The sequence below is a fragment of the Corvus hawaiiensis genome, chromosome 7, assembly GCF_020740725.1.
Source record: "Corvus hawaiiensis isolate bCorHaw1 chromosome 7, bCorHaw1.pri.cur, whole genome shotgun sequence".
NCBI lineage: Eukaryota > Metazoa > Chordata > Aves > Passeriformes > Corvidae > Corvus > Corvus hawaiiensis.
In genome coordinates, this window is record NC_063219.1 from 9,243,755 (window position 1) to 9,266,184 (window position 22,430).

General features: G+C 36.8%; 1 protein-coding gene and 1 long non-coding RNA gene across 3 annotated transcripts in view; one reads left to right on the forward strand and one right to left on the reverse strand.

Moving 5' to 3' along the window:
• Positions 1-22,430, reverse strand: part of HIBCH (3-hydroxyisobutyryl-CoA hydrolase) — a 41,479-nt gene that overhangs the window by 14,371 nt on the left and 4,678 nt on the right. For both annotated transcript variants that reach the window (XM_048309014.1, XM_048309015.1), the window contains exons 5-10: positions 22,286-22,366; positions 20,231-20,283; positions 6,411-6,489; positions 2,089-2,234; positions 1,347-1,433; positions 131-189 (exon numbers count right to left, since the gene is read on the reverse strand). In XM_048309014.1, the coding sequence (XP_048164971.1) occupies positions 131-189; positions 1,347-1,433; positions 2,089-2,234; positions 6,411-6,489; positions 20,231-20,283; positions 22,286-22,366 (505 nt within the window). The remainder of the gene's footprint in view (positions 1-130; positions 190-1,346; positions 1,434-2,088; positions 2,235-6,410; positions 6,490-20,230; positions 20,284-22,285; positions 22,367-22,430) is intronic.
• Positions 3,165-10,197, forward strand: LOC125328407. Its single transcript, XR_007204703.1, has 3 exons — positions 3,165-3,308; positions 6,045-6,242; positions 10,011-10,197. It is a non-coding gene; the product is annotated as an uncharacterized LOC125328407 (long non-coding RNA).

Consider the following 22,430-nt stretch of genomic DNA (forward strand, 5'->3'; position numbering starts at 1 on the left):
TCCCTAGAAACAAAATGTTACTTAAACTTGCAGGTCATTTCTCTCACCTTATCTGTGAAATACTGTTACTAGATTTAACTTCATGTTCTCTACCCACAAGAATAAAAAATTTAAAAAGACTGCTGAATACCTGTTAATCTTCTCCATATGTTCATCAAGTACAAACTCCTTTTCTTGATCAACTGTGCACTATTTAAAAAGCAAATACGTATTTTACTTGGTTATTTTAGACTTAAAAGTGTACCAGTACCAAAAAATTTCAGTGACTTGTGTTACAGAAATATCGTATCATAAATGAACACTTAATATTCATAAGACAGTGCCATTTTTAATGAATTACAATTTTGCAGTGTGTATATATGAACTTGTCACTTTATCCTGTGAATGTTAAAGATGTTGCCTCATACTGCAGTGCTTGCTCTGAGATACTTTGTATGCATATTTGTCTGGGTGGTTATCTTGTACACAAGTAATTCTGATTATTCTATCAAAACACTTATGTGCAATACACTAAGAAAGTCAGTGTAGATAAATCTACTCAAAAACCTGAGATTGTTTTTTAAAAAAAAAACCCTTTCATTTTCTTTAAAAATATACAGGCCTATGTTTAGGCTTTTTTAATGACCAAAAAAAAAAGCATTTCTCTTCCTTTTCTATGTCATTTAAAAAAATTTATTTAGACAAAGTGTGTGATAGATCCATCGGCCTTCTGTGGGAAGGCTGTCAAATGTTTCACATCTTCTGGCATTAAGGGGTTTAGGACATAAGCAGATGTTTCAGGAACAGCAGCTGAAGCTGAAAAAGGTTCCCTGGCATTTCAGCTCTGATAACTAAAAATACACAGTTTCCGTTTCCATTCAGTGTCATCTTGTAAAGCGGGATACTGCAACATATAATCACTCCTATTTCATAGCGTTCTGTTTTGTCAAAAAAATCAGTACTATGATGTAAATTAGTTTATCCCATTAATTTTTCTAGTTAATCTTATTTATGAACTTAGTAATTACAAAACAGAAATAACAAGAGTAGACACAGCACATTTTAAAGCCGAACAACAGCAGAGTAATAGACTGACTGAATAACACTGAATACTGGTTTGACTCTAGAAGTTTTCTTTCTTTTGAAAGAGAACTGCAATGCAGTTAAAACCGCCACTGACTGTAAAAGAAAAACCTTTTATTTTCATGCCCATTGTTACATGGGGCTAACACAAGTTTTATGGATAGAGTGCAAAGAGTTTGGAAATTCATTATTTTCAACCATAAGAAAAGATAATCAGTAGCATGGATAAAAAAACGTCTACATATATTTAACAATTTTGCTTGATTTCAGTGATTTCAGGTTACCTTCATGTGGTAGGAGTTCAATAAATCTGCAATTTTTTCTTTTGAAGGGGATTTCAGTGCTATCAGGTCTTTCTCCAAGGCAGGTAGCTATTAAAAATGAGATTTAATTACAAATAAGTAAAACAAAGCATACTACTTGCGCTATTACTATGGTAATAGTAGGACATAAGTATATAAACATCCCCTCATCCTCCCCAAGTTTCTGATAGACCTTAAAGGAGTACAAAGCAAACACCACCAGGAGACAGAGTTCATTTGCTAGTGTTGAACCACCCAAATTTAATTACGTCTGCAGTGACCAGCAAAGAACTGCTTCCCAAGCAGCCCCCCAATGCAAGTTAAGCCAGGCTGCACCAGTCTGAGAGGAAAGAACACATTAATGGGGTGTTACCTTGACTGCAACCTTTGCAGTTGTATAAATCTCTAGTTTCATACACTGTTGTCTAAATTGTACATTTATAAAGCCACTTTCATAATGCTGAGTAGATCATGTCCTTCCAACAGTGGAATTGCAAAAACAGCACCATTTGCTCCTTTCTTCAAGCAAAGCTGTCACCAGCTGGCAAGTGTTAGAAGGACAGCTTGAGAGTGTCTCACCATCCCTGTTTGCAGGGCATGGCCAGCTAATATAAGTGCACCTCTGCAGACACTCGTGTTGGTAACAGTATATTGGGGTGCTGAAACCCCAAACCTGTCACTGTGGCTGTGGGCTGTGCCCTGGCCAGCACTGTTGGCACCTTACCTTTTCAGATTCTACAAAATGCGTAGCGATGCCAGCTTTTAGCACATCTCTTCCTTTCAGCCTACATCCTGTTAGTGCGAGGTAATAGCCAATCTTTCCTGAGAGTCTTGGCAAGAAATACCCTCCACCTACATCAGGAAAAAGGCCTGTAATAAACAACACAAAACAAAAGTGAAGGGAGAAGATCTTGTACTAATCACCACTAGCTGCAATTTTTTCTTGTCTCACTTTCATCTCCCTCACATAAGCACAGCAACCTTGCCCAAATTTCTTCTTGACTTGTCTTGACATTTCTGGCATCAAAACCCTTCCTAAAACCAAACTCTTGAACACTTTCCAAACTTCATCCTTTCTACTGGCACATACTTTACAAACATATACCAAACAAAAATATTTAAGCTATTTGCCAACAGCTCGAGACAATTTTAGGTGCTTGAAAAATCAAGTGTGTTCTCAGCTAAGAAAGAGAAGTGACACAAAGAATTATGAAATAATTTGTGCAAACTCAACCTGGATGCTGCTGTTTCACTGAAATCTTTTATTATGATAAAAATATCAAACACTGATGAAGCGCCTCTTGCGCAGCTTAGTTTGAACCAATTTTGGGGTTGAGAATTCAATAATAGATCAACAGCATTGCCAGGGTCTTCCTGAAGGTGGAGGCACAAGATGCTGACTTAGTACTTGGCTCTTTGACAGAACTGTGACTAAGCTGAAATTAAAAAAAAATATTAAACTCCAGTTTAGTAACTGTCTTGTATATTTTTTTAAATCTACAGATTAGGGTAATTTTTTAAAAATTCAAAGCTGTGAATAGGATTTAAAATACTTTAAAAAGTTGTAATTACAAAGTATCTACCTTCTGTTCTATACATTGATCACCAACAAAATAAATTTAGACATGTTTTGTAACATACTTAAATTTGAGAAAACTTTGGCTTAGCTGTATTGATTTCAGAAATCTGAGTGCATAGAAGCAGGGTCCAGTTACTAGTTTGAAATCATGCCAATGGTGCATTCATGGAACTGAAAGTCTTTTAAAGAAATTAAAGGTGTGCTGCGTTTTTTTCACTTCCAGAGAATAAATAAATCATGGAAACAAATGAAAAAGAATATAAATGAGCAATAAGAAACTCCTAAGACACATGCCAAAGAAGAGATACTAACTGGGAAAATTCACATGTACATAAGGAGTTTAAATGGGATTCTGATAGAAGATGGTAATTTTTCACTCACAATTAATTGCTTTTGTTCACAGAAGAGTCAATGTATGTATTATAGAAAGACCCTATTCCAAATATTTTGAGACATGGGAAATTAGTGGTCCCTGAACAGTCCTCCCCCTCAGATGGAATAAGGGGAGGTTTCTTTCAGACAGCTGCTCTTCAGTGTTTCCCTCTTAATAATATCTAACCCATCTCAGGTTCCCCTTTGGTTCCCTCTTGGTCTTCTTTTTGTTCTGCTGCTTCTAATACATCAAAAAGCTGGTTTTAGGAGTCACTTCCTATCAGCTACAGCTGTAGTATTCTATTCCCACTGATGGGTGTGCTGTCATTAACTGATTTATTCCTCATCCCCCAGGCTACTGAGACATAAAACTCTCCTCCTGAAATGCTGAATGCCTTGCTGACACCCTTTAAAAGCCCTAAGCTGTATTAACTCCAATTCATCACTTACCTTCTTTTTCATCTATACTCACATTCTCAAATAGTCTATTCTACATTATACCTTCTCAGCTTGAGCCATCATAACATTGATGCCAAGACTTCTATTTAATGTTTCTATTCATCTGTCTCCCCTTGGATATCCTTCTACTGCAAAAAAAACCCCCACCCAACCTCATTTCAAAGTAAAACTTGTCTTTAAAATGCCCTCCAAAGCAAAAAGGTAATTATATTATTCTCTCCCTCCACCGGAACAATAACAATATTTTTTGCTTTTTGCTGTAGTTAAAATAATACTTATGCTGGACTACTGTTTTCCCCACGCTCCAGCACATTTCCAGAGGAAAAACATCTTTCTATTGGGATCCATAGTGCCCCCTTCCACTCCCCATACACAGGGAATTCAGTTCTAAATAAACTGTGAAGTTGATTAGCCTAAGTTGTTTTAGAGGCAAATAAAGCTAAATTGAATGAAGGTTTCTTTAATTAAGGAATTTACAAACAGGATTAGTGAAGGTCTACCTAATCCACTTGAAAATTACTTGGTTGCATAGTCTGCTATAGCTTCTACTGTATCCTTTTCAGTATTCCTGTCTTCCTTTTTCTCTTATAATTTTACTTCTCTTGTCCATGTTCTACATATTGCTCCTAATTCTCTCAGTAACGCTTCCCGTATGTTTCTCTTTGCTACTGGGGTTCTCTTAATGTATTTCATACTTGATTTTTGGTTTTTTTGTTAGCATTTAGCAATCATTTCTCAATTTCCTACTGAAGTAAGAGAAGAGCTGTGTTACTGCTGGGCTGCCCAGGCCATAAGCCTATGCCTGTACTGCTGACTTGCAGTCTGTGCTCTGACACAGGAGCAACATGCTCTGCTGTAATCCCAAAGGTGCAACTCTGCATTTGCCAAGCATAAGAAAGGCAGTGCTGCTATGTTCTTACCTTGTCTGGCACAAGGGGTTGGGAATTTATTAGTATTGACTTACAGAAAGCTAAAAACTTAGCAGGGATATACAAGAAAGTATCCATTATTAGTGTAACATCACCTCAAAGCCCACACATTATACTTTCATGGTTTGTTCTCCCCACCAGTGGTTTTTCCATACCCTCCTACTTCTGTGCTAATTTCTAGTGCTTTATCTTATCTACGTCAAACTCCACAGTCTAAAACTGCCTTTTCTTTCCATTTGCTAAGTGGCATATTTATCAATATCCTTTTATTTATGGTGGTGTACAAGTGCAGAGTAACTGTGTGAAAATGGAGCCACTGAATGAATGCTTTGTTTTCATTTCCCAGCAAAGGTGTCATGCCTACTGAAATAAGTGAGCACATGAAAAAAACAATTAATACAGTATCTAGAGAGCTCGACATTTTAAACACACCCCACAGAGATCAAAACAGCTAAGCCTTTAAATCCAAACAGATTTCAGTGGTTTTACTTCTAAGTGATCCCAAAAGCGGTTTAATTACTTTCTTTCCTAAGCAAGTTCCAAGCTTTTCCTTCACATCTTCACAGTCTATTTTTGTTTAAATACGTCCTTGTCACCACAAGAAATCTGTGTAAAGTACGTAGTTTTTGTTAATATAAAACTACTCACATCTTTACCTTTGAAGAAGAAAGTGAAGATACTTTTATTATTAGAATAATTTCACATGCCAATGAACCTCTATGTTTAGTTAAAAAAATACAAATACAAATTGTTTACTTCAAATTATTTTCATATACAACAACCGATTATAAACTTCAGAGTTTTAGAAAACTCATGCTGTATTAAAGCTTAAGTTTAGTTTACTAAGTTTTTCTTCAGCAAAAAAAACTCCCAGACCTTAGAGGGCTGAAATAGCTTTTGGCTTTTTTATCCCAACTTTACTCGTTCAGAAAAATTACATTACATTTATCAGCTAGCAGCAATTGCTCTAATATTTTTTCAGGAGTTAAAATGATAACGAGCTTGCTTATATTTGGGTGGTTTATTATGCTTTATTGTGCTTGACAGCTGCATCAGGAGATCACTTCAATCTGATTTTTCTTGAGCCATACCTGTATCTTTATGTAGCTTAGAAGCTCTGTAGCTCTACATTTTCTTTTGTACCTCTCAGAATTAACAAAGAAACTGTAGGATCAAACATTAGAAAACACATGGTACATGTTGCTATTTAAAAGAAAAAAAGGCGACGCTGAAGACATTGTGATCTTGCCTAGACACAATCTGTGCACGATTTTAATGGGTCTACATTATTAATCTACAAGAAAAGCTGGAATTCCAAAATCTGTCTCATTAACATTGCAGAGCAGCTTGTAGTACACCCAGTTTGACACATACCGAGTTCCCACGGTAAAGCTGGCATACCTGCACTGGGAGCTTCAGACTTTACCTGCCTTCATCTGTAGCAAGACTTGGTTCCTTTTTAAAAAGAAGTTTTATCCTGTCAGACTTTGTGTCAATCTACACAGTTAAGAGCTTCAATGATCAACTCCCAGAACACAGGTAAGTTTCTAATAATTTAATAGAAAATACTTTTCATATACGGTCATCTCTAATTCCCTTTTAAAATTCTTTCCCTACCACCAAAGCATTCAAAGATATTTCACCCTGGTTACACAAACAGTGAAACCCTAAACATGTTAACTTGTGATAATCTGTTAACACACTTACCTATTGCTGTTTCTGGCATGGCAAAAAGAGTCTTTTCTGTAGCAACTCGAAAATGTCCATGGACTGAGACGCCAACTCCCTACACAGGCAAAGGACACAGTTATAAAATTACGGGTAAAAATAATCATGACCACAATCCTATGTAACATACCTCTTGCTTTGCTCTACAACATAAGTAGCATTAGATTTACCATGTGCATCTCAACAAAATATTAGAAGACCTTTTATGGTTCAAACACTAATAAAGCCTCATATTACCTTCATGATTTGGCTGAAATAGCATTCTATGCTTTGAATGATGGGTGAGTCATACAGAGAATAACTTCAAAAATCCACAAGTGACCCTGTTATCTCCACTACTAGGGGAGTTGACATCCTTTTGCTCATGTTACTCCATCTATAATTTTTGCACGTACTTCAAATTACCAACCAAAAAAAAGCCAATCCTTTTGGAAAATACATAAATTTCACAAAGCTGTCATCCTAATACTTTCAAAAGAAATAATAATTAACTATTCTTCTAATGTGATAATTACCTACATTATAAACACAGAAGTATTTCAAGCAGAAAAAGCCTTCAGCATTATTGATTGAAATTCAAAATACGTGAAAGAAACTCACTTTTTATCCTGGGCACTTGTGTTCACCAAGTCATTAATGGAATTTACATTTCTAAGTATCTAGCACTCTTCTCTAGCAGCCTGTTCTGATGAAACATTTCCCTCAAAAGCAGAAGAGTTTCTGTGTTGTCTACACCATATTTTCTGATTTAGGTAGTGAGCAGCAACAAGGCCCAATATAAAAAAAAAAAAAAATTAACTTAGCACAAAATAAATTTAATTTAGATAAATCTTCAAGAGGCAAACTGACAAGTAAAACCAAAAATGGTTATCTGAAAAAGTTACTACTACTTAGTAATAGTATTTGAAGAAATACAAGAATATTTAGATTATAGGGCACAACCACAACACACATATTGAGGTCTCACTTCTCAAAGCTTACCTACATGATATTTGTCAATAGAAATGTGTGTTTGATCCTATGTGGAGACAAAACCCTCTGCTGAATACTTCACAAGAAATTATTTCATACAAATATTCTCTCTCTCTTCCTTTTCACTGTTTCAGTTTACTTCCGTTCCTCACTGTTAATTTTCCCTTTGCTCAGTCCTTCCAGCCATCCCTTTTTTATGTTAAAACTAAAATATCTCAAAAATCATTGGCCAGAAGTAGTCAGTGTCTGACTACTTAAATACAAGAGATTTTAAATAACATTTTTAATTGTTTAAATACTAAAAAAATGGCACTTTACCCACTAAGGCTATTAGTCTTCACAAATATCTTCACAATATTTCATACTTCCCATAAAAAACAGTGGGATTAATTGGGTGATATTCCCTTGGACAACCAGTATGTATTTGACAGGTTTTAAAGATGAGAATAGAACTTCTTTTCCTTTTGCTTATCTACAGAGACCTTTGATTGGGGTTTACATCAAAATTTTTGAAAAGTTATCTCAATTTCATATAAATTCAATTTCCTTTACATCCTTCCCTGGCCTGTCTTACAATTCTGCCCAACAAGAAATTAATTGTCACTGGTTATTCCATTAGGGTGATACACAACTAAACCTGAAAATATTTTCAAGTTTCTTCTGTGAAATGACTCTCTGCCACTCTTGGGTTTTAATAGAGATGTATGAAGTTTTTAACATTCCAGTTTAATTTCATAGGGTAACTGATTATCAAACTTGATTTTATATTCAGGGACTAAGCCAAATGTATTCACATGAAGAACTGCTCTTCCAAGGAGGCAAATGGGATTTGAGCAAACATCTGAATCTTATTTGCACAAACCTTATGTCTCGTCCCTTATCTGTCCTTTAGCCCTTTCTCTGAGCACTGGTCAGATCTCATCTGAGCAGCAGCAAGAGCAATGGGCCTGTATTTAGTTCTCCTGAAAATGCAAAGCTGCATGTAAAGCTATGTTCACTCCTAAAACAGTTTCAGAACTCTTAAATGAAATGTAAATGTGACTTCATCACTTTCAACTTTTTAAATGTCATAATAGCATATTTTCACTGCATTAAGTAAAGCCTGCTGTTACTTTTAGGCATGTTCAGCAGTAACTATGAGCTTTTTTATAAAGATAATGAAATAAAAATCATGTCCATTTTGGTCCTTCTTACACTTAAATTCATATTTTATAATCCTATATCTAAAATACAAATACCATCTATCTCAAAGTATTTTTTCTGGCTTGCTTTCTAGACAATCAGAATTTTGTTTAAGGACTCAAATTTTTAGCCTGAGTATTAAGTAACAAAGATTTGAGTGTGAATTTCATGAAGGGAGCTTCTCTTCCAACCTCGTTCCTTTTTTAGAGTGATAAAAATAAATGTCAAGTTTTAATCATAGAAAGTTGAAAGATGTAATTTTCTTTTGAAAGAAGTAATTAAATCAGATTTCACTTTCTCAAGTGCTTAAGCCATAATTGGATTTGTTTTCTAGATAGCCTTCGAGTTTTATATCATAGATAACAGCCTTATTTCAGATGTATATTTAAAAGACTAAAACTTTATTTTCTTTTTATTTATTATAAGGAAAGTGGTGCAAATACGTTCTTACTTCTTTGAAGATCATTTCTAAATAATCCAATATTAAAATAAAATTTGGAGAGAAAAATTAATTAATGGTACAAATCCCAGTAACTTCTTTACTGGTGTTCATATGCTTTTGTTTGTTTATTTGTAACTTCCCAAACAGTTAACAGATCACTGCATGTGTTTAACCTTCTAGAGCTAATACAGAGGACAGATACTCATTAGTTTAATAATATCCTGTGTAAAGAACAAACCAGTCAGAAGTCTAAATGCATTCCTCCTTAATTTCTAGATTTTCTGATTTTATTTTGTTTTAATTTAGCTGAAATCTTACATAGCTAGAGTCCCCCCTATCTTCAATTGGACTGTGTTCACTTCACCAGGTACTTCCAGCATTTACACATACAAGTCTTAACACTATAATATCTTTATTAAAATACACTATATATTGCTGTCAGAGTTCCGCTTTTCATTATCTTACATACTAAAGCTAATGTCTTCCTTCAAACTTTTCCAAGGTAATACACTCCCGTGGTCAATCAGGCTTTTACTGGCTGGAAACGTTTTTCCACTGACACCTGAGTGTTTGAATTTTGTAAAGGATACTTAAAGAATCAGGCTAGAAGTTAAGGAGAATAAAGAAATTAATGAGCAACCAACTTAAACTCCTGGGCTGATTTGGCTGAGGTAGTTTTCTTCAGAGTAGCTTCTTCCTAGCATGGGGGCTGTGTTCTGTCTTCACTGAAAGCAGTGCTGATAATATAGAAATGTTTTTGTTAATACTGAGCAGCATTTGCACAGGGTCAAGGCCTTTTCTGAGTCTCACCCCACCCAACCAGTGAGGGGGCTAGTGGTACCAAGGAGATGGGAGGCCAGGACAGCTGACCCCAACTGACCCAAGGGATATTCCATATCATATGGCATCATGCTCAGCACATGAAGTGGGGGGAAAAAAGGAGGCAGAGGGAACATCTGGAGTAATGGCGTTTGTCTTCCCAGGTCACCATTACGTATGATGGCTGGAGATGGCTGGACACCTGCCTGTCCATGGGAAGTACTGAAAGAATTCCTCGTTTTGCTTTGTTTGTGTGTGTGGCTGTTGCTTCACCTGTTAAAGTGTGTTTATCTCAGCCCATGAGGTTTCTCACTTTTACACTTCTGATTCTCTCCCAATTGTCCTGGCCCACGAGTGAGTGAGGGAGTGGCTGGGCAGGCCTTAGCTGCCAGCTGGGGTTAAACCATGGCAACTCTCCTTCTGTAGGGTTTATATATGAATCAAAAATATAGATAAGAGCAGAAATGAGGGTCTGACAATGTATTACTGGAGATAGGCTATCAAGGGGTTTGGTTACAAATTACAGATTTATTACTACATGGATATTAGAGCATTAATCTTAAAAACAGTGTTAGAACTCAACTCAGTCTCAGTGTACCTCAGGGAGGAATGTAATTTTATAGGCAGTTCAGTCTGAATTCATCAACAAGCTTACAAAAAAGAATGTAGAGTATCTGAATTTTTTTTCCCATACAAGACTGCCTACTCAGTGCTGTATTTCAAAAATCATTATGTGGCTGTGTATAGAAACTTTATCATTGATCTCCATTTTGTTTCTCATGATAAATACAGAACCTTATTACAAATTATTTTTCTAATGAAAAACCAGGTGACCGATAGATGAAGAAATGAAATACAGCTACTGTGAATCTTTTGTGTCCCGAAGGCTGTATTATCTTAAATTGAGAATGACCCACATTTAGTAAATGAGAGAATTTATCACATCTGGGAAAGTTATTCAGAAACTGAGGGCCATCACAACAGGGAAAAATACAGAGCAAAATAAATACTCCCTTTCTGAATGACATACCTAAGCATCTGCTCACATACAGAAAAGCAGACCTGTGTCACAGCAAAACCATACATCACACTTGGCTATTTACTAAATAATCCATCCCAGACTGTAAGGAATGCGTAGGCAAGACAACAAAAGAAACATAAATAGAAAAGGCCTTCAGGAATGTTGCTTGTGTCACCTTCACCAGGCTGGTAAATAATTTTTAGCTGTTTGACTAAGCACTGTTATGATAATACCAATATTGACTGCAGTAAAAGACCTATTGTAACAGCTCCCATCTAGTGACTACACTTTTTACATTTTTAACTGCATGAGAATAGCTTCTGGTAGAGCTAGAACCAAAAAGAAATGTAGCAATCAATTGAGCATAACACAACAAAGGGCAAATATGTCTGCATACAAATGAGTAAAAATAGCCAAGGTGCAGCAAAAATGTTTTCAGATTGGAACTGATTCAGGAAGCAGCAGGAGCTTATAGCTACAGTGTATCAAAAATCAGGGATGTAAGAGCATTACCCCCTGCATCCAGACACAATGAATCTTAAATTGAATCAAAATTAATCTTCATTCATCATTAATGTTATGGCCTACTCCAAAGAGTGTAATTCATTTTCATCTGTAGATACTAACAGACAAGATGACAAAATGAACCCGAGCAATGCAGCATGACAGATCAATCTGGACTTAGAATATCACTTCCTTTGGCTGTTGACATATAAATCAACTCTATACAGGTATTTTAAAAATATCTTTAAAAACAGTGGGTATTGTGAAATTTTTCAGTAATTTAGTGTGGTAATTTAAAACGTAAAATATTAATATGATATAATTTAAATATAAAATATTAATTTTCATATACTGATTATGTATTAGAGAGTCTCAGTCCAAATTGCTACAGACACATAGAAGCAGAACGAGCTGACAGGAGACAGATTATCTGTAGTAATATCTGATGTCTCGGTCTTGTTCTTCTGACCCCTAAGTATTTAAACAAATTGATCCAACTACATGAATAGCAATCATTTAGGTCAGGTTCTTCTTACAGGAAAACTTAGGGAAAAAAACACATAGGCCATTCTATGCACCAATGCTGCTGCAGCGAGTGACCTTTATCAACCAAATTTAGACTGACTTTCTAAAAGCCCAGGTTTGGTTTTTCTACTGCCAGCCCAAGCTTTCAGTGATCACTAACAATTTTTACTACGGTAGCTATCATAATCTGCACAAATTTTTATGGGCACAAGACTTGTACTGCAACAGAAGGAAAAGAGAAGATGTAAGAAGACCTAGATCTGAAAAGCCTACAGCTTTTAATTAGTAACAAGGTCAACTTTTTCTAGTTTTACATTTGAAAGTATTCTTTTTATCCCAATTTGGTTTCTTTATACATTAACTGGCCATGTGTATTCAGAAGAAGATAGCAAGTGTGGCTTTTTGATTGTTTCTAAAATTCTGGAAGAAGCTCTCCCTTTGTCCTTCTGTATCACCTAAAAATGTAGCTACTGCAAGAGATTTCTATGTCCAGCTCATCACATCCTAATGTCTGCAGGGAGGGCAGGCAAGTGGGAGGTAATGTGTTTCAGCAACGTGCATCAGTGCACAACTGAGCTTTCAGGCTTTATCTTAGAATTGAAGAAACACTTCTTGTTCTTAAAGACAGGTATGTGCATCAGAACTTCATTTAAATGGTGGCACAGTTATTTGGGATAACAGGAGTGAATCCAGAGGATTTTTGTAATGATGCTCTCTTTCTCCGAAAAAAGTGCTTAGAAAGTATAAGACTGATTAAAAGTCTTACAACTCAAGAAGAACATGAGCACTCAAATTCTTCAGGAATTGAGGAAAATGAGCAGAAATATGAAAGGACAGGGAAGCAGGCAAAGATAATTCCCTTTAGAACTTTTATTCCTTGATCTATAATAAAGGGAAGGAGAGGGAAATAATGAGCTAACTCTCAATATGAGGCTAGGCATGTATACGAAGGCCTAGAATTAGAGAAAAATAGTGGGACTTTTAGCACACCAAGAGTCTGGTGTTAAATGGAAAGAACAAATCTGTGCAGAAGCCAGCAAAAATCTCAGCCATTGTAGAGTTAGGAGAGGGAGAGAAAAGGAGTTTTACTTACTGTACCAGTACTGAGCTATAATTTAAAATAGTTGTATTCAAGACAGTGCTTTATGATAAGCCCTTTGGGGAATAACATCACGTGCAAACCATTGAGCATTCAGTGGTTACATTTTGTTGATGTGCAGAGCTGCTGACATTCTAGTCCGATTAGCCACAAAATGAAGAGCACCATTTATCCCTGGGATCATACACCAGAGCCAAGCAGGCAGAGCAGCGTGGCCAGATGGCAGAGAGACTGGAACAGCAGCAAGGAGTGAACCCTTTCTTAGGATTGCCTCAGCATTGTTTTCAACAACCCATATTTCAGAAGATAAGTGGTGCACAAGGCAATCTCACAACAATTTGTTTGTACTTGCAAAATCTGTATTCTATTTCACAGCAGAAGCTGCCTTCAGCTTTGAAGCACTGGCAACAAAACAGGCCACAAGCTTCTCTGTGGTACACAGGCACGAGGGAGGGGGAGAGGGGGACAGGCAGGGAGAGGATTGGAAAGCAGCTTATCTAGGTTTAGTATGACAATTACTTTTACTTCAGGGCAGATTGTAGAGTGTGAATTAAAACAAAACCGAAGACGCGCCAGAGCATGATGGCTGACAAGAGGCATGACATACTTACAAAAAGAAAGAAAAAGAATAAGAATCAGGAGAAGTCCCAAGAAGTACTGACATTTCTAGGTTCCAGTCTCCTAGCTTTAAAAAGGGTTAAAGGGGTAATAATGTCCACTACAGTAGAGAAGTACTATGTAAAATCATAATTTTTCATGAGTTTTCTATGATGTGCAATAAAATTTGCACCCCAAATTAAACCAGAATGAATAGCTTTGCTCTGTGGGCAATATCCACTTGCAAATGCACAATCCTGTAATTAAAAATTGTATCACAAGTGGGCAAAAAAGTGAGATTTTATAGATACGGTTAATCCTAATGTTTCCTAGTTTTTGAATGTTAGTCTCAAATGCTGCTATCTACACTTCTGAGTAAAAGTTACATGCACACAACTTACATGAACAGATATATGTTGGCAGTGAAAGGAACATTCCTAAAGAGTTACAGCTGCACAATCTGGATAAAAATGGGACAGGATAAGGACAGCTATTGGTCAACTCCAGCTCCTTTGTGTACTAAAATTCTATTGACTAAAATGGATAACATACAAGCTGCTTATGACATCACTACCAATTTACTTGAGAACAAATATTAATGTAGTAAGAATTGTTGACCAAATCCTACTAAAGCGTAAGTGTAGACGTCTGTAACTATTGGTAGATACCCCATCAGGTCCTGGGATCTGATTTACAAGGAAAAGTAGATTCCTCTAACAATGTCAGCATCTGGAATGTTTTGCTGAAAATTAAATGGCAGTAATGTGAAAAAGAACTAAAACTGAATATTAGGTACTGAGTTCACTCTTCTACTACAACACAGGTGCAGTAATCCTGATTCTGTATTCCAGAAGTGAAGATGCACAGGTAGATGCACAATAGAATGAGTATTTCCAAACTATGGAGTAGGTTCAGGAATTTGGCTGCATGTGTTTCCCTGGAACATCTGCATTATCCCTTGATTAAAATGACATCACTCATTAAGCAGCATTCTGAAAAAGCTTCATGTTTTGAACTGCAGTGTTTGTGATGCTTTCCCATCCACAGCATAGTTTCCTTTCACAAACAAGCAAGGGAAGCACAGCCTAGATGATACCCCTGGGAAATGGAGGGCACCATCCTCTGAAACAATTTTAAGAGTTACCAGCAGTTTGCAATAAAACTGAGAGGGCACCCCAGCTGAGGTCATGCAGAAGCCAATCATTAATGAAATTTTATTTGACAGCTATATTACCTGCCTGGATGATGAAGTAACAAGAATTTCTATAAGTCACAGTTTACTTTTGGGGAAGGCAAACACTTTGAAGGGCAAGATTCAAAACTATCTCACTTTGGAGAAACTAACAAAATGAAAATAACTACACTCAGGAAGGCATAATCAAATGCAGAGATGATAAGTATGATTTCCATAGAATAAATGACTGGATGTTTTTCACAGGTTTACAGCAACCATGAAATTAGTACAAATAAGGCAATGCTGTTGTGAAAAGAACTACTGAAGGTATCACACTACAGCACAGTCTGCACCAAGGCAGCCAAGGGCTGCGGTTGGAACACTCAGCCTAGATTCAGTACATCTGGGCAGCCTCATCAGCCTAGTGCCACCTGATATGGCACTCAGGTGTCTTGAAACTCAGAGAAAAGGAGTACTTTTTTTTCCTTTGTAGTCTTTGAAGAAAAGAGTAGCTCTGCAAAACTGTCTCTTTGACAAATGAGTTCAGTTTAAGGAAGAAGATTTAAAATTGGTAAAAGGTAACCAATAGAAGAATGGACTGTGATGGAAGTCTATGTTAGGCAAAGAGGAAAGAGGTGAGAGTAGAAGTTTTGCAAAGAACTAGAAGTGGTGGCCTACTAGGACTGGATGCTTTCAAAACTCCTATTTACATGGACTATTTGTGACAGGATATCTCTGTAATAAAGGGAGGATAATTATTCTGCTCTACTTGGTACTGATGAATCCTCCAGCTGAAATATGGTCTGGTCTCTGGCAATGAACTGTAAAGTACACAAATGGGAGAGATTCCAGAGGATTGCAAGAAGACTAAGAGACTTAATCTATAGGAAAGGCTGAATTGCTATCCTTATCCCTATTAAAGAGAGAGGACCAGGAGGAAGAAATGCAAGTATCTCAAAATGTCCACAGGGAGCTGTGACTAAGACTGGAATATACTGATTACACATACTAAAGACTTATATTAGACACTAGGGAAACCAAGCTTGAAAGAGTAACTAAGCACTCAGGTGACATAGCTAGAAAAACCAGAATTCCTGCCGTTGGAGAGTTCTGAGTGCTTTAGGTGAAAATCAGCTAAGCAGTCACCTAGCAGTACTTAACCCTAATGCAAGTGCAAAAGAATAATCCTGATGCTCCTTCCAGCTCTACACATCTGTGTAGTCTAAAGCTTAACATATTTCACATTACTACATGAGAAAGTAACACTTAAACGGGTCTTAAGAAAATTCTGCTGTCCCAACAGTCACCCTAAAGAAACTCTAACTTAGATGTAGACTCTCAGTGTAAGTAAAAGACCTTGCCTAAAAAACTCATACCGACAGGTGTGTTGACAAAACTAAAGGAAAGCCACTCATGAACCCAAAGACCCAGTTAGGGGTTGACATTTTAATCACCCAGTCTGTACTAGTAAGGTGCTCTGAGGAAAGACTAAAGGAGTCAGCCCTGTGTACTGCTCTTACTCTCACAAACCAGGCCCCACAATCTGGGGGAGTCAGAGGTGGAAATTTGGTCAGATTTTCTTCTGTATTAAAGAAAAAACTTCCCATGATACTTCCTAAACAAGAAGATTGGAAAATAAGATGCTTGGAATAACTAAAATCACAGTGCTTTGCAAAGGATTTAAGAGAGCTAGCAACTCTACCAAACTTAATTTCTGTACTGAAAATGTTGCAAGTTACCATGTAAGTTAAAACCTACTTCCCCCACAGGAAGATGTTTTCTCATCCTAAAACTAAAATCATAAATTTTTAAAGCAAGGCTAAAACAAACTTAGCAAATATGCTACGTAAGAGGCCAGACTAAAGGATTAAATCCTGTAGAAAATTGTCCAAAGCCAAGAATTCCTATGTTTCAGCAACACTCTCTTTACTCACCAGTAAAAAAATAAGCATTTGGGGTTTTAGTTTGGCCTTACTGATAATTAAACACATAAGCATTTCATAATATTAAACAATAGGCTTGAAACAGCAAGAAATTGCTTTTCACAAAGCACAACACTGAACTGGGAAATAGATTGCCAGAGGCCTTTCTGAACACCAAGCCTACTTACTGTCATAAAATGCAAGATGTACAGAGAGGGGAGTGAGTGTGACCACTGATGGTTATTTAGCACTACGGTTCTGAAATGAAGCCTAGCTCAGGAAGTTTCTAAATCCATGCATGATCTAGAATACGATACAGCAAAAAGGGTACTTCATTCATGCTGTTACAGATCCCTGTCTAAACTAAAAGCAATGGCCTTTGCTCCTGAAAATGTTCTTCTGATTTTGCAAAGCTCCTTAAGTTTTTTTACATATATTTTAAACTTTTGAAAGTTAATCCAGTGACCTTGAACATTTTCACCAACTTCCAAAGTCTACACCCTGTTTATCTTTTTTTTTCCTGTCATATATTCACCTTGAATTCCAAGCCAAATCATTGAAAAGCCACCACTCAATCTGTCTAGTGTGCTTTATTTGGCTCTGAAAGAGGTTTCAAAACAATTTTATGAATCTTTTTGTCTGTTAGAGAGAGTATCTGACACAGTAATATATTTTGTGCCAAAGCCCTATTTAAAACCATAGCTTTGGACTGATCTTATAAATCACTTATATTCATCTCCAAAGAACTTAAGATTGTGACTTTTCTAAAACCAAGAAGACCAAACTTAGGACATCATTTGCAGACAGTATTTTTAAAAACCACAGGCTTCGCAATTTCTTGTCAACTGTTCGGGTACTTAATTTCAAGAAAAAGAAAATTTACGGATAGAAATCAGCTAAATGTGAACTAGATTTTAGCAACATGGGAGTGCCCAGTGTTCCTTTCAACAGAGCACGTCCTTTAGCAGTAAATGTGGTATTTGTAACTCATTTCACTATTTTTCAGTAAACTGCAGACACCTTTGCTTCTAACAAATTTGTCTTACAAATTTGAACTTACTGCTCCAAATAAGTACAAAAAGATGAAAAGATACATTTATACTGAATATCAATTTTTGATGAACTACAGAACAGACAAGAAGGGGCTGAGGACAAGCTCCACAGCCCCATCTGTTGGCTAATGAAGCTCCCAAAGCCATCTACCAGCCCCTAGCCAATAAGGAAGTGGAAACAGTTCGTTTTTTGGATAAAATTCCTGGTTTTACCATCACGGATCTATGGTATCCGTGCACCAGTAGCAAGTTTTACTACCTAAGCACGTAATAACTGAGTTTCTAACACACTTCTGTGATTTTTAAGTAATTTTAAATAAGAACAGCAAGGCAATCTGCATAATGCTGTTTGTTTGAGCAAGGTTGAGACTGGCTTGCTTGCATTTTCATTCAGAGATAAATGGCCTATAGTGAAATTGCAGTGTTTAAGACGTGTCCCTTGACTTTTAAACCCAAGCTGAAATGACTTGCTTTTAAAGCCCAGGGCTTGAATGTCCATCTTTTAAAGGCATCTACTGTAGTTTGTAAGTGACAAATGTTCTACAGACATCTGCCTACAGGGGAGGTGGTTGAAAGGAAAAGGGTGTCAGACAACTCAAATCTAACACAAAGCACACACATGAAACTTAATCAGTGTTGAGAAATACTACTGCTAGCCTTCTTTGTTAAATTATCAGGAGATGCTTCCATGCGCTGCCAGCGTGTGGGGGGAAGTGTTTTGATGCTGCACTCCTGTAGGAAGTACATTATCTCAGAGTAAACTGCAGCTGTGCTAACAAATTCAAATCAAACAGCACTCAAGGTTACACAAAAAAAAAAGTTTAAAATATTCTGGAATATGAGACCCATCTACTTGCTCCCTTAAGTTAGGCCGCATACTTGCTGAGTCAAAATCTAATCCTCTACCCACAAAGATAATTGCTACTTCTAGTATATGATAAGCAAATATATGGTCATTCAAACCGTAATGGCAGTTAAAACTCTGTCATGGTCCCACTGAAATTTGGGTATCCTGCACTAAAATTTGGTTATCCAAAATAAAGTTTCAGACTAATTGCTGTCTCTTAGAAGCTCTTTAGAGGAAAGAGAATTCATGAAGAATCTTAGTAATGCAGAATCATCTGACTCCATTATGTTCTTTTCAGTCCAAAAATACACTTTCCTTTCAAAGGACAGAATTCTATTCCTGCTCAGGCCACATTCATAATGAGCAATCTGCAGGACCTTCAAAAAGACAGTGGCTGCTGGGCAGTTTTGCTCATTCATACCTTTCCATCCTATTATTCAAAAGTCCATAAAATAAATGGACTCCCTACCTCTTATCTACAAACCTTCAGGTCTCCTTTGGTCAATTAAGTACTTTTCCTGCAAGAAGAGCTACAGAACAAGACCCCTTTATGCTGGAAACAATGTATGTATACTAGGCTGGGGGGAATGGCTCTCTAGCTGAGATCTTTGGGACTTGGTAGAAAAGCAAAGGGCAAGAGAGCTACTGTGTGTTTAGATCACAAGCTGAAAAGACCAAAACAGACAAATGAAATGTGTAAGGAAAGATGGAAAGGGAAGAGTCATGACAGGTCATGGATCACGTAGTGTTCCACTTCTTGCATCCTATCTCTGACAAACTTGATTTAAATAGACTCCACACCCATATCATAGGGACGTGCCAGAAAACAATGGAAATCTAAGCAGTGACAGGGTAGACACGCTTCTTAGTCAAACTCATTGTTCAAAATAACTGAGGATCATTATAGTCCACTCTCTGATATGGTGCAAATATATCCTACAGATGTCAAACTCAACAGAACAGAATTTTAGCATGTAAAAAAAAGCACGGCATTGCCCTGTTAACTACCTACTTATGGTATTTACAGACAACAATTGCTGAAAAAATTATTAACACTGAGTATAACTAGCAATATGATAGAGTCTTCTCTATGTTGCTTTAGAATTAAGGTGCAGCCCTGGGTGAGGTGTGTGTGTGGAATCAGGATCCCACAAATGATGTTTTAAAAGTACCACAGAAGCAGATGCATTTCCAGATTAGTTGTTCGAAAAATATAGAACTCATGAATGTCTGTTAAGGTGTAGCTGAGAATTTTGCCAATTTTTCAGAGTTGTTCTTTAAATGTATTTTTATATAGTTCTATTTTTCAATACACTTAGAGTGGAGAACTATTCTCAGCTTTTGTATGATATACCAACTCCCCCTCAGTACTCTGAAAACCTTTGTGAGGGTTATTTCCAGCAGTGAGGGGATTCTGCTCTTTTCCTCAGAGAAAGCACTTGTATTAGCTATCAAGGAACAGCAGAGGCCCTACAAGAGCAGCAGTGTACCCTGACAAGCAAGAGACAAGGTTCAGATGATGATGCTTGTTCTTCAACTGCCATGTTGGAAATGCCTTGTGTGCGCTTCATTCAACTCACGGACAGAACACTACATTATTTGAAAACAATCTATCAGGTATCACACCAAGGTACTTAACTTACCCCTCCCATTGTAATGCCATCGATAAGTGCCACATATGGCTTCTTGCAAGTCCCTGTAAGAAATGTAAAGAAAAACAATCATCCATCTTTTTCAAGAGTGGACCTGTGACTAGCTGCCACATGACACGTTACCCTATGTCTTACTTCAGCAAGAGCAGCAGAAAATAAATGGTAATTTAAACAGTAATCATGTTATCAACTTACAATGAAGGTACCACATCAAGTTCTTAAGAAATGAAAAGAAACACTAGTTTCTGATTTACTGGATTGTGAGTGTTGTAAGAGAACATTATACAACTATCAAATGTCAGACTGGTTGTTGTGTGAGTACCTGACAGTTCAGCCATTATAAAGAGCTTTGCCTGATGTTGGGACACAGCAGATGCCCTTTCACCCCCTCTCACAGTCTGGATTAACAACAGCACAGGGTGTGTGCCAGCCCTTCAGTGCTTTACTACAAAGCCAGATGTATGGGCAGGTTCCAGTCACAATGTGACTATAAACTAATGCAATGCAGGCATGTTCTGTCATGCCAGCTCTTGCATACAACCCTGAATGTGGTGCAGGAAGGTTCAGACGACAATGTCCTGAACTACCAGCTCCATCTGTTGGGGCCTTCAGAAGGCATAAAACTAAAGCCCCAATGCTTTCCATTACTATTCACGGAAAGATTCAGAGCTTCACTGTGAATGAAACAGCTGCCTTGTATTCAGTGTTTTCAGGTCAGACTTACAGTCCAGAAAGACTGCCGATACAGGTATCCCCCGCAACCACGTTGTGAGTTTTTCTGTAACAACTATATAGAGCTTTGTTTAAAAAAAAACCTGTTTTTAAAAGGCAGTTCAATCCTTCAAATGAGTGGGTAGAAAATGTTAAGAGAATTGTATTTTGAACTTTGTTCTTAGATGAACATACAAGCTAATGCATAAGCGGTAGATGCTACTCCTCGAACTAAGTTTCTGTAGTGAAAGCCTTTCCCATTGCCAAGGCTGTGAAAGCAGCTCCCTGCTGTATTTTTAAGTTGTAAAATGGAAGATATAAATAAATCTTTTTAGCAGAAAACTCAGTCTTAAAGGAATACAATCATACTAAAGCTATCAAAAATCTAGGTTTTGTAATTAGATGCATTATAGATATTGAACACCTAATGAAAAAAAAAGAAAACAGACTTTTACGTACCCTTGCAACAGAATCATCATCAAGTTCAACTGGCAAGGTAATACTATTTTTCTCCAACTATGTGAAACCTTAAACTACTTTTTCATTTTGTATTGGTGAAGAAAAGAAAGGTACATCACAAGCATGCTCAGTCTAGAAAAACTGTCAAACAAAGTAAAAACAACTTTTTAGGAATTACTCTAATAGCTGTGCTCTTCCGTCAATGTAAGCAACACCTTCACCTGTCCTCCTGTAGTGACTAACACTGGATACAATATTTTAAAACTCAAACTGTATTCAATTAAAATATGTTTGGAGTATTTTCTTCTCACCAAAACCTTCAACTCTTGACTTTTACCCTAAAGAATTAATATCCATTTTTAATATGCTTTACTCCAGTAAACATCACCCAGTGTCTTTGCCATTCTTTGCAATAAACTAAGGCAGCTCACTCCTGAGTTATGCAGCCCTAGTCCTTCATGCAGTCTATTTAAATGGAAAGACTTAATATAATTTGATCTTCAGCTTTCTGACTGAATATTAATGATTTTCACACATCTATTTTTACCTCAGGTCTTCTTTGAAGCAGATCAATGATACTTAGGGCAGAACTGCAGTGTCTGCAGCTAAAGCTAATTCTTCCACAGAGGAAATAGAACTAACCAGAACAATGGGATGGGATAAAGCAGCTGTCACAGTAACTTGAACAAAAGAAACACATTCTCCATGCAAGGTATAAAAATGAGATATGTTACATTACTGGTATTGAACTCAGTAAAAAAAAATTACTACTTCTCTGATGTTACCACAGTCTTTAATAGATTATCAAAGAGATAAGTTTACATTTGAAGCCAGTGTTACGAAAACTGTACTGTTTCAGAATTGCTATTAACATACCAATGGCATTGTTCAGCCTATATTCTCTTCTGAAGAAATCTTGTGGCAGTTCATCTCCAACTTTCCCCGCTTCTGTGATGGCTTAAGAGAAATAAAAATTCTGAAGATAACTGTAAGTTTAATAGAAAATAAAGTAAAAGAAAAT